Below are 17233 nucleotides of genomic sequence, written 5' to 3'. Positions count from 1 at the left end.
GCCTAGTGACTTAAGGCATCGTCTCTGCTGCCACAAATGGCGGGCAGCCCTTAGTGGTTTCCATAGGCATAGTCATCTTGACAAACACTAACCCTTTGTTATTTCTTGCTCAGTGTTGTACTACTGGAGGAAGCAGCATAAGTTGTGTCTACCCACAGGTCCTGCCTCTTCTCTTACTGCATAGAAAGTGACATGGTTATAAATGAGGCAGAATAAGCAGACATTTATCATCTCTATATAGGAGATGAGAAAAGGGAACCTCGGGAAGAAATCTATGGGAAGAAAATGAGCAATTAGCCAACTAGGGTAATTAACATTACATATGTTAATGATGCCTCTCATAGGCTTACAGCCTAGACTGCTCTGCCAAGGTTTTTACACACATGCAGACAGATGGACAGACAGAAAGACAGACAGACACAGACAGACAGACTGACAGACAGAGACAGTTATAAGCCCCAGAAAGTTTTATCTTTACATTTTGACCAATTATAAAATAGTTTCCATAAATTCTTCTTGGATTTGATTTGCTCTGGAATTCACATAGCTCAGGTAGACACATTTACTGGATTATTATATAGGATATTACAAATGATACATATGAAAATAAGTACAAGGTGAGGTTTGAATGAAGGGGTACAGAGTTTCCACACCCTCTCTGGGAGTGTATCACATTCAGAAAGCTCTACATGCTCTGCTGTTTTAAAACCGTCCGAACTCCATCCTTGGGGCTTTCCACGAACACTTCATTGCATAGAAATAATTGAACCATGGGCAAGAATTTGCAAATGTGATTGGACAGAGACTATAGTCTAATGAAATCAGGAAATAAATAGACTAGGGAAATTCAGCAAGCCTGTCTGTGTGTACTTCTACTCAAGTCTGTGAAGCATTGTCCCTCTTGGACATGAAGTAAGATATTTATTTAGATGGGATCTTACAATTTACCAGATCAGAAAAGTCAGAGAATTTCCTGATGGCCAGCTTCAACAGAGGCATTCTACTTCCCATGGCTTCCCTTGTCCAAGTAGTTATGAACCAACAGCCGTGGACAGCAATGGTGTATATGTATTCTGTGACATCAGTATGCTACATCGAAATTAAGTAAAGGCTCATCCAGTGAACTTTTTTTTATCTTAAATATGAGGGAACTATGCAGTTTTGCAATGATTGAACCTCTACTCTAACCACCACAGAGCATGTCTGTTAATTTTAATGTCTGCTTTTTTTTTTCACAGATAATAGTTCATGTGGTTTTGTGGTGTATCAAAACCCCAAACTTTTCCAATCAAAAACTTTCACTGCTACATCAGATTTTAGTCAAAAAATTATCTCCAGCAAAATAAATGCAAGTGAACGAGCCCAGAAAGATGTTTCTGTGCATATGGTTTTTAATCCCACGGTGAGTTTTCCATTCATGAAAATAAAAACTCTGTCTCCTCTTAATTAAAAAGGAAATTGGAAGCTATTTTGATAAATGAACTCTATAGAATCTTTTTTTAAAGTCTTTTGAAGTAATCATTTAAATCTTTATCTTATCTAATTTTCTGACAAACTAAAATAGAAAATTAGTTAATTCGGTTTTGTATCCTCATATACTTTCTTTGGTCGGTTGCTTGCTTATTTTATACTATATAGCTCTAGCTGGATATGAACTCAGAGCAGTTCTCCAACCTCAGATTCACAAGCACTGGGATTCTAGCTTCATGACTTTTTATGCCTTTCTTCTTCCCTCAGTTCGTAAGGAAGCTCGTGATGCATGATAGGTACTCATTTCTCTTGGGACTATCTTATCCTATTAGATTTTTTTCTCATTAATCATTAAATGTGTCATCAATTCACAGTATGACAAAAGAGAATTCCGGCTTCACTCTTATGCCTGTGTCTACTGGAGTTTTTCAAAAAACGACTGGGACACATTTGGCTGCCAAAAAATCGTGAACACCACAGGGTTCCTCGGTTGCCAGTGCAGCCACACAACCAACTTCGCTGTATTGATGGTAAGCATGTGCAAAACAATCTCTTATGCAACAAGGCTTTCCCTTACACACAGGCTAGAATATATTAACTAAGGATAATGTTGAGGTATTATTTACATAGATTGTGAGCTCACATAAAGGGGGAAAAGAGATAAAGTATAAGGCTAAAAAGGAGCATGCTTGAAAGTAACAGGTCTTTGTTGTTGTCTACAACATGGTTTCAGGATAGAGATAGACTAGTTTAGCACTGTGTTTTTAAGCATAGAAAAGATGCACATGTGTGAAGGAGAAGTTGGCACATTCCACTGGACAAACTGTCTAAGAGTGAGATCTTTGTGGGGTAGAACCTGGCCATATGTAGGCCACTTGGATTTCCTGAAACTCTTTCCATTGCAGCTGTCCCAGTTGCTATTCTTGTTGATAAGTGGAAAAGAAATGCCCCTTGAATTCTTTCCGTGTTTCCTATAGGTTCACTCTCCCTTCCTTAAGCTCATTAACCATCAAGCGTCCCTGTACAGGGGCAGTAGCAGCTCTGACATAGGCACCTCTGACCATTGATGGGCTGCCCATTTTCAGAAGGTCACCTCTACATGACACCTCTGGAAACTATTCTTATAAAGCAAAGTGTTTGTTGGTTTGGATATGTGATGAAATGAGGACATGTGTAGAATGTTAGAATAGAATATTAACACGGGTAGCTACGGAACAGCATTTATTCATGAATTCCTGGAGGGAAAAATATGTTTTGATCCTGCAATAGCTGTTGTGTAGCTGTGGTTAGGACAGAGATCCACAGAATACACTGACACAGTCTAGATAATCAAATAGAACTTTATTCTTAGACATTTTTGAGACAACTTTATCTCCCTCATTTTATCTGTAAAGCTGCTCTTATTTTAAATACCTCGGTCTAACTTGCATTGAGAGCAGATTTTCATATCAGAAGACACTAGCATTAAAATTTTCCATTTTGACACCAAGTCATAGTATTATCTATGAAGATTAGCTTATACAGTAAATGCTACAGACAGCGTTTTAACAGTTATGTGTACGTCTCCTGTTTCCAGGTGAGGCTTCCCCTACCTCTCACTAATATCTGCCTAACCACAGTTGTAAATAGTTTTGAGCTGTGAAATTTGTTAAATGAATAGTTGAATTGCAAACCAAGCCAAATAGGCTCTGAAGGAACAGTTGATATCTAAAAGTTGATGATCAGTATTGTCTGTGATTCTTTGTGCATTGAATGTGTGTGTGTGTGTGTGTGTGTGTGTGTGTGTGTGTGTTGCCATGACACTTTTCTTTTAAATCAAGCTTATTATTTTTATATTTTTCTATGAAAATAATACATACTGATTGTAGAAGGATAAAAGTTTACCTCATGAATAGAATTCTATTTGAAATAAAATAAATGTTTGTAGTAAAATATGTGTGAATAAACATATATATGCACACTTATATTCAACTTTCAAAGCATACATAAACACATAAAATATACTTTGAAACATATATTTTTGTCATGTGTGTGTACGTATGTGTGTGTCTGTGTGTGTGCATGAGTGTAAACATATGCACATGACAAGGCTTAACTTGTAGCGATTGGTTCTCTTCTCTACCATGTGAGTTGCAGGCATCAAATTGAGGTCACCAGGTTTGGGAGCAAACACACATGCCTGCTAAACTGTCTGGTTGGCTGCCTGGAATACACTTTTATGTGCATGTTTAAGAACCTGTTGGGATATATGTAGATATTTTTCACAAAATAAATAAAAATAAATAATTTTTAAAAATTAACAGAATTATATGACTATCTCTTCATGTTGAAGATATGCCTGAACTTTATTGTAAGTAAATTAGCATAGAAGTGTTCAGTGATACATGAAATCATGCAGTCAATAGCAACTATAGACAGTTCAGGCCTAATATAAACAACCCTGTCTTTTTAGACATTGACTAAAGTATTTTCCTCTCTCTCTCTAAATATATGTATTCTAACTGAACTAGATTAATTAATACAGCCTTGACATCATGGAAGCTATTATTAATTTACCTCATTTAAGAATCTATAAGTTTCAGGGCTGGAGAGATGACTGAGCAGATAAGAAAACTAAGTTTGATTCCTAACACCCAATCAATGGCTTACAACTGCCTGTAACTCCAATTCCAGGGAATCTGACATCTCCTTCTGCTCTCCACAGGTCCCCAAACACATGTGGCATAAATTTATCCAGACACATACATGTAAATAAATTATATATTCATTTTTATACAAAGGTGTATTTGGCTTCTAGCTGGTTACTTTAATCAATGTAGTTCCATGGTACAGACTTACATTAATATTTTTTAAAATTCCTAGACCAGTTTATTTAAAATCTATGTCAAATTATTTTTCAGAGTTTTAAAAAGGATTACAAGTATCCCAAATCCCTAGACATTTTATCCAACATTGGCTGTGCTTTGTCGATCGCTGGTCTGGCTCTAACAATCTTATTCCAGATTCTCACCAGGTAAGAGGAATAAGGGGCTTTTTATAGGAGAAATTGCCATCCTGATTGTAATTTACTGGGTACATTCATATCAAATGAATGCTTAGTTCCTCCTCAGAATATACTTATTTTCTGAACTAGAAGGAAACAGTCAAAACACTCATCTTCAGACAGCATGATCCCAGAGAGGCTGAGATATAGTCACAAGTAAATACATAATTATAAATAAGACAAAAGCTTGTCTTAAGAGCCCACAGCCCACAGACCCTATAACTCTTTAATGTGGGAATGAAACACATTTGACAATCTGGATAGCAAAGGAAGGAAACATTCCTGAACAAAAAGGTCTTGAAAATACTTTTTAAAACATGCAAAATTTCAAAAGATGGAATGAATATATATATATGTAAAAAATATATATTTTTTACAGTCCACTCATTATCCCCCTCCCAGTCCGCCTTCTGACAGTTCCTAATCCCGTTCATCTCCCCGCCTGATTTCCATCTCCAAGAGGCTGTCCCCACCACCCCCACCACACTCCACTCCATCCCATCCTACTCCACCAGGCCTCCCCATTCCCTAGAGCCTCAAGTCTCTCAAGGGTTAATTGAATCTTCTCTCACTGAGGCCAGACCAGGCAGTTCTCTGCTGTATATGTGTCAAGGCCTCATACCAGCTGGTGTATGCTGCCTGGTTGGTGGCTCAGTGTCTGAGAGAGCTCAGGGGTCCAGGTTAGTTGAGTCTGCTTCTCTTTGTATGGGGTTGCCCTCCTGGTCAGTTTCTTCTACCCATTTCCTAATTCAACCACAGGAGTCCCCAACTTCAGTCCATTGGTTGGGTGTAAGTATCTGTGTCTGTCTCAGTCAGCTTCTTATTGAGCCTCTTTCAGGGCAGCCATGCTAGGCTCCTGTCTGTAAGCATACCATAGCATCATTAATAGTAGCAGACCTTGGAGCCTCCCCTTGAATGGATCCCAATTTGGGCCAATCACTGGACTTGTGGAACTTTTAAAGTTTTGAGTTTCAGAGCTTCTTTGGAAATCAAAATCTTACTTTAAAATTTGAGTAAGTACCTATAAACATACTTTTTTTTTCACCTTATTTTTCTATCAAAAATCTTCTTGGGGTTTAATTGTTACAGGCTGCAGGACAGTTGAAGAAGGTGGAGGGGGGCCTTCTCTGGCCTCCTTCTCACTGTGATTGGGTTTGTCTTTCAATCCCTGGCTCCCCAGGGCTAAGCAATATACTTGAGCCACATAAAACTGTAACTGTGGAATAAACTAATCTAGCAAATGTTCCAATCTGGTTCTCCTCTTTCACTCAAGTTGTATCAAGGTGAATTCATGGTTCCTCTAGAAACATTTCTCCCTGAAAGCTTCCTATCCAATTATATCTTAGGTGTGTAGAACCAGATTTTAATTATAAAGACATTGTTACTTGTAGTTCCATGTTGTTTTAGTTAACAAATAAAATCTATAGCAAAGCAGAAACAGGATACTGGATGTCCTTGTAAACCCCAACTATCTATGTCAAGTTTTAATATTTTATGATTACTTTTACTTTTGCTCTGAAATTCTGAAAGTAAACTGTATATAAGTCTATCATCTTTAAATTCTTCGCCAGAACCCAACATTCTATATTTTTCTATAAAGCATTGTGTCAGTATCCTCACTCTGGAAATGTAATCTAAGAAATTTAAAATTATACAATCTATAATCAAAGATTTCAATTCACTCGGTAATCTATTACAGCTGGGTACATTTTTCTAAATCCATTTAGTACCATGATGCTTTAGTCACCTTTAGCCTTTAATAATTCCCTTTATTTTGTTGTTAGTTTTGGTCATTTATGACACTAAAGTCTTTGAAGTCTCCAGGCCACTCATTTTGAAGACTGATCTTCAATGTAGGATTTGTTTGACGTTCTCCTGATTGTTAGATTCGGGTTAAAGATTTTTAGAGTAAATACTATGTGACCGAATCTTTCTCAGTGTGACACCACATGCAGCACATGGTAGTAGTCTTGCTGTTATTGGCTGTAAGTTTCAGTGCTGTTTACATGAGCAACTATGATATTTCTACATCATCACGGCTCCTTTCTCATTGTCTAAATAATAGGTGATTTGCATGGTGAATTTGAGAGTCTATGATATCCCTCTGTTGTCCAACATTCTCTCACACAGTGAATCTGGTGAGATCCACGGGGTCCTTATTAGGACATGATTGCATTGATGATTTCTACTCCGATTTGCTTCCTTGTTTCTTGGCTATGCACTGATAAAAAGCCACAGCGAGCTCCTTATGCCCTTATTCCAGGTTTCCTTGGACTGTAAGCACTGTCACGTTTAGATCACAACAAAAATGACTGGGCCCATTTTTCTTTCTGTCTCTCTGATCCATCCCTGAACTTGTAATTTCTCCAGAGTAGAATTACTTTTTCCTTCATCTTTCACACTAAATGTCTTTTTAAAATTGATTCATTAATATTTTTTGGTTAACTGCTTAATATTGCCAAGCACCATGCCAGAAGCTGAACAGTAAACTATAAGCAAAATAGTTCCTACCTATGGAGAATTTACACTCTCAGGGAGTAAACAAGATACTATACAAGTATGTACAAAGTGAGATATAATAAATACAGTTATAGATTGCAACAAGAGTACTGGAGTAGAAGTATGTGCCATATAATGACTAGCTTGTCATGGGAAATTAAATGCCTTGCATATTTGTCCCTTCATTTGCATTCCCTCTAACACTATAGTTCAACCAATAATCATTCAGTTCACTATGGATAATTTGTAGTTACTGTCTAACTAGGTTCTTTTTCACCTAAAATCTCACCATTTCTATTTGTTATTAGATATTTTTTCTTTTGTTAGTATTTCCTACTCTAATTTGGCAATCATATATACCACTAACATTTATGAGAATATATAACTGACCAAAATAATACAGGCATTTTGTTGATATCTTAAATCTTGAATGAAATACTTTTTTTCTTCAATAAATCTCTCCATGATAATAACATAGAGAATACAACAATATGCTATAAAAAGTTCCAGGCTATTTGAAAATTTCTTGTTCTCCATATAGGTCATAATTTATGTTCAAATTTAGACAGAAGTTATAACTACTGTTACTTTTATTACATTTTAAAAATGTATTTAAGGAGGGAACATGCCACTGCATATATGTGGAGGTCAGAAGACAGCATGCAAGAGTCATGTTCCCCTTCTACCTGTCACAACACAGGTTGAGCAGCTTGGTGGAAAAGCCTGTATCTGCTGAGCTGTCACACAAGTCCCTCATGATGCTTTTGTACACAATTTCTTTGAAGACACTTTGCAGTTTTTATTATTAAATACCTCAAAAGGTGTAAAATGCTTGAATGATCAAGAAAATATCAACTAATATATCAAAAGGCTGAATTCTATCAGTAAAAAAAAATCCAAGGACCGAAAGAGGTTTTGGCAGAATAGTATGAAACCATACAGGCCATAGAATGGGTAGGCTCGATCATTAATTTGTAGGGTAAAAATAACAAGACACATCTAGATATTAGAACTTTAAAAACCCAGGATAAAATTCAGAAAAACAGCTATTGGGGAGATCTATACTCTAGAAATTCTAGAAGAAATTAGATGATAATGAGTATAGATCTTATAGTCTACATTAGAATATAGGACTGCTATTTGTTATTGGAGAGGACACAAGGATATAACTGTCTTTAAATAATAAAGAAAATGGTATGTATATGGTAGAGAGAATAGCACACCTTGCATTTGAGATCAATGTCATTAAAGCACATCTTTCCTCTTTTGCCAGTCTGAAGATTGTGTGTGTGTGTGTATACATACACTATATATATTCGTATATATATATGCATATATACACACTATATATATTTGTATATACATGTATATATGCATATATATGTGTGTATACATATACATATATACATACATACACACATATGTATATATGTATATACATATATATATGTGTGTATATACATATATACATATATATGTTGGCCAGTACATAGAACACATACATGGACCACAACATGCATACCCTCAATATTACACACCCCTTCCATGCCATACAGCACATCACATACAATGCAGACACACAGGCACACACACCTGATCAACATGATCACACTGCCTTCTAAAAGTTGCTGGTATACATTGCCAGTCTATAGATAAAACCAGGACAGCAAAAACTGAGCAAAGACATTAAGTGCATAGGAACTGGGAGTGAGGCACAGAGGAGCAATTTTGAAGAACATTTGGTTCTGCATCTAGAAATTACAACTCTAAATGCGGGAACAGTCTTTGAGCATATTTCATGTTGAAGGGCAATTCAGAACATCTCCAACATTTAGCAATCAACAAGAATTTCTCAAAGTGTAACCCTGGGGCTCTCATCATTCAGAAGCACCATATGGAAAGAGAATTCTAAGCTGACTTGCAGGAAAAAAAACCTATGATTATGTTCTAACATATCAAAAAGGTAGTAATCTGCTTACTGAGAAAAATAGCATCAGTAGTAGTGTAAAACACTGCCTAGCGTTACAGGTTTGTGGAAGGTTTACTCTTTAAAACATAAGCAAACTGAGTTTTGAAAAATATATCATTATTACATTTTTTAACTTTTAAAAATTATATTTGGCATTAACTTAAAATTTACAAATAATTTTTAAAAATAAATATTGGCTACAAACAGAGTTTTCTTTACATTCAAACATGGGTTCATCTATTACTGTGAAATTTTCTGTTTTGAGGCAGAAATGCCTTGTCGATATTCTTCTGCACATAGCCTTTGTGTACGTTTGCACATGCCTGAGCTCAATGATGTAAAACAATATATTATCTCTCATGAGTTGGGGGCTTTCTGGGGCTGGTCTGGTCTTGCTGAGCTCTTCCAGGAGATGGAGGCAGACAGTAGCTGAAATGAGTCCCTCAAGCACAGTGGTTCTCAGCCTTCCTAATGCCACAACCCTTTATACAGTTCCTCACGTTGCCGGTGTTGTTGATGATGTTGATGATGTTGATGTTGATGCTGTTGATATTGTTGTTGTTGCTATTGATATTGTTGATGATGTTGCGTAAGGGTCCACAATTTGCCGAAGTAGGATAACTCGAACTCAAATAGTATGCAAAAGCAAAGAGCATTTTATTCTGCAGAAGTCCAGCACCCTGGGGTCTCCAGATAAAGATGCCCCAATGAGCTCACAAACCTGACTTAAAGCACATTAGGGGAATTCTGGGGAGGGGTAGGTGACATCTATCTTTATAGTTTGCTCTATCTCTAGGGACATTCCAGAACCATTGCTGGGGAGTGGGGCTGGGGTCTAGAAACTGTTGCTGGGGAAGTCTGGAAACTGTTGCTGACCTATTGTCCTTCTTTCAAGCCAGGTGGCAAGGCAGCTTCTGATGGCAGAACAGTTTCTGACTGGCTGCCTGAAACCTATTTTTTGTTTTGTTTTGTTTTGGGGGTTTGGTTTTTGTTGTTGTTGTTTGTATTTTGGGGTTGTTTGTTTGTTTGTTTCAGTAACTGACTTGCCTGGGCCTGATTGGACTTGCCCAGTTCTTGGAAACAGAGATTTAGGCCTCCTGAACTGCCAGTTTGAAGCCTGTCATGGTGTCAGCCTAGCCTATCTCAGTTGATGATGCTGTTGAAGTTTCTGTGGTTTCACTTGGTTCTTCATATTTACTTTATTTATTTTATTTTTTAACTTTTTATTTTTTTAGGAAAATCAGAAAAACCTCAGTAACCTGGGTGTTGGTCAGCTTGTGTACATCGATGTTGATTTTTAACCTTCTCTTTGTGTTTGGGATTGAAAACTCCAATAAGAACCTAAAGACACGTGATAGTAACATCGACACTAACCCTGAAAATAATGAAATACCAGAAAGCGACACCATTGAAACCCCAAATCCCTCATGCACAGCCATTGCCGCCCTGCTCCACTATTTTCTGTTGGTGACATTCACCTGGAATGGACTCAGTGCAACACAGCTCTACTTCCTCCTGATAAGGACCATGAAGCCTCTCCCTCCACACTTCATAGTCACCGTCTCGTTAGTCGGGTGGGGTAAGTGTTGGCATCAACACTTAATTAGGAATTTCACTTTGTTGCAATTGTCTGATGTCAACAAACACCAATTGGAGGGCTAACAATTCAGGGTAGGGGAAAAAAATAGAGTGATCATTAAGAACTGTTTCTGTCGAGTAACTTACTTTCCAATGAGGGATCAACACAGGTATACTAAACGTATTATAAGCTAAATTAAAGGGTTTAATTTTAAAAACATCCCTTTCTTAATTTATCCTAGAGTTGGAACATATGCAATTAATTTCCTAGCTACCTTTTTATTAATTATTTTCTTTATTTACATCCCTCCCATACCCAAATGTTGCCCTCCCTTCCAGTCCCCCCTCACAGAGTTTTGGTCCTCATCCCTCATCCCCTTTGCCACTGAGAAGGTGCCATCCAGGTATTCCTCCACTCTGGGGCATCAAATCTCTACAGGATTAGGTGCATCCTCTCCCACCGAGGCCAGACAGGGTAGCAATCTCACTAAAATCAGAAACAAGACAAGGCTGCTCACTTTCTCCCTATCTATTCAATAGAGTACTTAAAATTCTAGCTAGAGCAATAACACAACAGAAGGAGATCAAGGGGATACAAATTGGAAAAGAAGAAAGTCAAGGTATTCATGGATGATATGATAGTATATATAAGTGACTCCCAAAATTCTACCAGAGAACTTTTATAGCTGATAGACAACTTCAGCAAAGTGGCCAGATATAAAATTAACTCAAAGAAATCAGTATCCCTTATTTATACAAATGGTAAACGGGTTGAGAAAGAAATTAAGGAAATGACACCCTTCACAATAGCCACAAATAATATAAACTATATTGGTGTAACTCTAACCATGCATGTGAAAGATCTGTATAACAAGAACTTCAAGTCCCTGAAGAAAAAAATCAAAGATCTCCCATGCTGATGAATTGGAAGGACTAATATAGTGAAAATGGCCATCTCCCCAAAAGCAATCCCCATCACAATTCCAGCACAATTCTTCACAGACATGGAAAGAGCAATTCTCAACTTCATATGAAAAACAAGTCTGATCAATAAAAGAACTTCTAGAGGAATCACCATCCCTGACCTTAAGCTGTACTACAGAGCAATAGTGATAAAAACTTTGTTGTATTAATACAAAGACAAACAGTTTGATCAATGGAATAAAATTAAAGCCCCAGAAATAAACCCACACACCTGCAGACACTTGATTTTTGACAAAGATGCCAAAACCATCAGTAGAAAAAAAGAAAGGTGCTGGTCTAACTGGCAGTCTGCATGTAGAAGAATGCCAATAGATCCATATTTATCTCCCTGCACAAAGCTCAAGTCCAAGTGGATCAAGGACCTCAACATAAAACTAGATACTCTGAATCTAATAGAGGAGAATGTGGAAAATAGCCTTGAACACACTGGCACAGAAGAAAATCTCCTAGCTACTTTAACAGTGTTTCAAGAAAAGTAATCAGAGTGACTTGTTATGAAAAACATTCTTGTGTTGTGTCCCAGAAAAGACAAAGGGAAGAATTGTTTCAATGCTACTCAAATTTAAATTGTTCAAGCAAAAAATAAATTGGGACATTTGGTGGTGAACATTGTTACTGGAAAATTAAGAAATGAGAAATCAGGTAGGGTTGGTATTTAGAGAACACTAACTCTAGACAGAGAACAGAAAAATTCTCCTATTGTTCTATTGCTGGCCATGGGTCAGTATTTTGTCCAAAGAGGAAAACAAATCCATCTAAAGAGGTCAGATGTATAATTTACTCAAAGTCTTTTATAATTAATTTCCATCTTGGATAAAGTATTAACCTCTTGCCTCTCTATCATTTAGGAGTTCCAGCAATAATAGTAGGCATCACGATTGGGATTATTTATGCTGTGAGTGGAAACAAGTCATACTGGGAGTTAGACTATCGGCAAGAGGAAATGTAAGTTTTAGCTCTTAAACATCTTTGACATAAAAGTACATGTATCCGTCAATACTGGTCCCAAGTGTCCAACTTTCACTTTATAGTTTTTGTTATGGTTACCTTAAGTTCTCAAAAAATAAATCATATTTTAGCTACAATGACACAGAAATTTCCTATGTTATTTTCCAAAATGAAAGTAGCCACTGTTTGACCAGATGAATCTGAAATTTATCATATTAAAACTACATTCTTTTGGTTAGTCAAAAAAAAATCATACAGCATAATAGTTATGGTCCTTAGTAATCCTGTCTTAGTTCCCTCAGCTAGAGTGTGGAGAGCAGTTATAGTAATTTTGCTTAAGGTTGTTATGCAGGGGTGTCAGTCAACCCTGAAAACATTTAACTCACTAGACACTCTCCATGTCTCACTCAGGTGAACTCATCATGTTAAACATGATTATCATAACTATTTTATGATAATCATAATATCATAAAATATTATAATAATAATAATAATATAATAATAATAATAATAATCATAAAATATCATAATGGATCATGTATCACAAATTCTTGCTTGGTCATCAGCATGAACAATTAACTGTCCATACACTGGATGCACCTGATTGTACAGTGTTTTGTTGTTATGTGGGAAGAAAAGAAGAAAGTTGAGCTGAGTTGAACTTAGGCTTCATACTTTACTTGTATTTCTCCCACCAGACAGCATCTGTCCTGTAGTTTATTCTTTCTTCTCTTGTATTACCCTGCCATCCATATCCCCAAATCCCACATTAACTCTTAAACCAACTCACCTGAAACATCGTATCGTCATAATGGCACTTGAACATCCTAGAGAAGGCAAAGGTATCAAGGGACTCACCTGATTATTCAAGCTGTAGGGCTGACTTCCTGGCTGGATTTCACACCCTAGACTTTTTGTTTCAATAAGTTTCCATATCACTTTGAGTTTTAAACCTTAAATTTCACAGTTAGAAATAAGAGATGCAGATATCTCATGGGAGAGGTAATTTATTCTCATCACATCATTAAATTTCTTACCATCAATTTTCTATTCATTTCTAACCCAGGCATAGAGCTTTCATGAGAGAGAACCAGTTTGCTCAAGCAGTTACAGTGAACTATCACTAATTTATTGTGAGCCCTTTCCTGAGCACAATATTAGACACTGAGGACAGCACCAGGCCACTGATACTTACAGATGGGAGGAAAGGAGATACTGTGTGATCATCCAGGTCACCCTACTATCTTCTGCCATTTATTTACTCTTGCCATAAAAGGTCACATTTCTTCATCTGTTGAGAAAGAGGAGGGATGACTGTGTTTCCCCTTAGCTATCCTTCCATGGGTACCTCCATGATGCCTCAGGTTCTGATTCTTTGCCTGCAGTTCCATTTATCTGGTCCCTCATCCAGTTCTCTGACCTGTTTTTTTCTCCACATGAGCCTAGTTAAGGAGCAAATACAAGACAGGCCACACTCCTCTTAATGCACTACCTCAGTTCTTTGCACTGTCATCAGATAGGCTGTATCACACACTCTATGATAGGGGCAGGGTTGGTGTTAACCATAGGAACTTATAGCATACTGGTGGTGATTTTTTCCAGTGTATGCCATATAGGTTAAACCAGGTCTTTCCATATTTTATGGCAAAACAACCAAACCCTTTAGCCTATCTGGAGTCTATATAGGATGCTCAGTAGACCCCATGTCTTTATTTTTATCAACCGCTATTCTGTAACCCTCTTTTTTCCTAGAAATTCTATCCCATAACTATAGAAATTAGCCTTACTAGGACCCAGTCTCCTCCTCCTTCTCAGCAGTCTACATCTCGAGGTATGAATCACTGGATTCAGAATAACATGCATAAGAGATTCGGTGAGAACAAAGTACCACAATCCCTCTTGAACTAAAGCAACAGATAGAGGGAGAGAGTGGTCCATATATATATAATTTCCCAATAGAAGCCAATATCTAAGAATATGTCCTTATAGGTCTTCCCATCCTTGGACCACTAGAGATGCTTACAAACAAACATTTGGATCACTGCACACACTCAGCAAATGATGGTTCTCATTATTTGTACCTTTGAGTATGTGCGGGGGGTGCTTTGTAATTACACCATGACAGCTATCCTCCAATGACAGATGAAAGTCAAGGGATTCTACACATTCTTAAGATAAACTTTATACACTCTGATCATCTTATTTAGAGATGGACCCACTCTATCTGTTAAAGGCAGACCACCCATCTACTTTTACTTTCTTTCTCTTTCATATCCTCTCTCAAGAAAAACAATAAGTACAAAACCAAAATAAATAAGAAATACACAAACACACAAACCTCCCCAAAACTGAAAACCAAACCAAACAAGCAAAAGGCCAATAAGCAAAAAAAAAAAAAAAATCCCAAAACAATTCAAAACCAAACAAAAGGTCCTCAAAAATATCACTGAATACATTATGTGTTGACCAGCTACTCCTGGGAATGGGTGGGGCCTGACCCTGAAGTGTGATTGATCTATCCACTGAGACTCTATTGGAGAAAACTCATTTTGTGACAACACGCACAAAACCTGCACAGTTTGAAACCAGATGGAGTCTGGTAATTTTTTAATGCTTTTTTTTAAAAAAAAAACTACATAATAAGTGTCTGTGTGTATATGCTAGACAGTATTTTGGATACCAGGGCATGATTCATATGTGCGATTACAGGTAGAAACCGGAAGAACATTTGACTCCCTAGAGCTAAAGTTACAGGAGGTTGTAAGCTGCATAGTGTGGTCGCTGAGAACCAAACCCCATACCTCTGTTAAAACCAGCAGTCAACTCCTGGGTCGCCTTTCCAGTCCTTGTTTTGTTTTTTATTTTTTGTTGTCTTGTTTTATTTTGGTAAATGGTATGCTGTTTTGTCAGGTGACATTTCTTGTCTTTCCTTTGAAAACTACTCAGGACAATGATATCAGTCACTCTGACTTCTCCCTATAGGTTTAACTCAACCGTTAAACAATCATTAAATTATTTCTCCTTACTTTTTCCAAATAGGATCCCCTAGCCTTGAACTTGTAAAGCAACCAAGAATGTTCTTGAACTCCTAGTCTTCCTGCCTCTGCCTCCCAAGTGCTGAGTGTGCAAGTGTGTGCCATTATTCTGGTCTTTCTTCTTACTTTTAAATGAATCTTTACCCTGATTATTTCTTAACACCTCTGCTATTGCATGTCTCGCACAATAATCTCCTTTTGCTCAAGTCCTGCTCTAATCACTGCCTGTGGGGCAAGGCTTTTTAAACCTAAAGCAGATCATTTTATGTCTGTCTGCGTCAACTAGAATGCCAGCAACTGCTCACAGAGCTCCAGAGTGGTTTGCATCAATCCACACGCCTCACACATTTTCTCATTCTGAGACTCAGTAACCTCTTTTTCTTTTGGATGTTTGTATATTCACTCAATGCTTTTTTAAATTAATTGATTAACTACATTCCAAACACTGCCCCTGCTCCCAGTCCCCGCCCCCCCCCAATACAGAGTTCCTCTACCCCCTTCTCCTTTGAGAGGATAGGTCTCCCTGGGTATCACCCCACCATGGCACAACAAGTCTGCAGGATTAGGCTCATCCTTTCCCACTGAAGCCAAACAAGGCAGCCATAAAGACTGAGCTGCAGGTCTGTTACATATGTGCTTCTGGTGTTTGTCCATGTGTGCTGTTTGGTTGGTGGTTCAGCCTCTGAGAGCCCCTGAGGGTCCAGTTAGTTCCCTATGTTGATCTTTCTGTGGTGTTTCTATCCCCTTCAGGGCCTTCAATCCTTCCCCCAACTCTTCCATAAGAGTCCTCGACCTCTGTCCAATGTTTGGCTGTGGGTATCTGCATCTGTTTCAGTCAGCTGCTTGGTAGAGCCTCTCACTGGACAGTTATGCTAGGCTCCTGTCTGCAAGCATAACAGAGTATCATTAATAGTGTCAGGGACTGGTGCTTGCTCATGGGATGGGCTTCAAGTTAGGCCAGTTATTGATTGACCATTCCTTCAGTCTCTGCTCCATCTTTGTCCCTGCATTTCTTTTAGGACAAATTTTGGGTGGAAAATTTTGTGAGTGGGTTGGTATCCTTATCCCTCCACTGGGCATCCTGCCTGGCTATAAGAGGTGGCCTCTTCAGATTCCACATGCCAAACATTGGGCACATTGGCTAAGATTACCTGGATTGTCACCTCAGGGCATTTGAACATAATGAAATCTCTGTTTAGAATACCCTTCTCCCCTTATCAAGGTCTTGGTTCCAACATTGTTTTTTTCTTTGAGACTCTGACTCAATCAACCTATTAAATTGAAATCCTCCCCTCCCTTCATATGCATGTATATATATTTTTCTACAAATGCATATATAGTAATTTCTAGACTCTCATTGCCCACATTACTTGTTTTATCTCCCATGCTTCTCAGCACCTGAAATATAATAAAAGATAAAATATTATCTTTTGTTTTATCTGCATCTCTAAACTAGATTAACTTACTAAATTATAGAGTTTTTCTCTACTGATAATTTTTTTTGGTGTCTAAAATACCAACTGGCACACAACATGTTCTCTATAAATGTTTTTTTTAAATGAATAAATCATTTCAACAATACTATGAGACTGTTACATCATTTTCAACTTGGCTGAGAAGTGAAAAATGCAAACACACACACAAACTTCTTTCAAACCAAATCAAAAATAGCAACAGACAACCCACAAGATAAAAAGCACAATGGAG

The 17233-nt window shown here is 37.5% G+C and overlaps 1 protein-coding gene across 1 annotated transcript in view; it reads left to right on the top strand.

Annotated features, from left to right (window-relative positions):
* Adgrg7 (adhesion G protein-coupled receptor G7) overlaps positions 1-17233 on the top strand; it is a 61924-nt gene that overhangs the window by 29120 nt on the left and 15571 nt on the right. Inside the window, 5 exon segments of the mRNA XM_076943024.1 lie at positions 1239-1402; positions 1845-2000; positions 4371-4483; positions 10217-10560; positions 12392-12488. Of these exon segments, the coding sequence (XP_076799139.1) occupies positions 1239-1402; positions 1845-2000; positions 4371-4483; positions 10217-10560; positions 12392-12488 (874 nt within the window).

Source organism: Arvicanthis niloticus, chromosome 12 (assembly GCF_011762505.2).
Source record: "Arvicanthis niloticus isolate mArvNil1 chromosome 12, mArvNil1.pat.X, whole genome shotgun sequence".
NCBI lineage: Eukaryota > Metazoa > Chordata > Mammalia > Rodentia > Muridae > Arvicanthis > Arvicanthis niloticus.
Note: the sequence above shows the minus strand (reverse complement) of the source record. Positions and strands in the feature narration are given on the sequence as shown.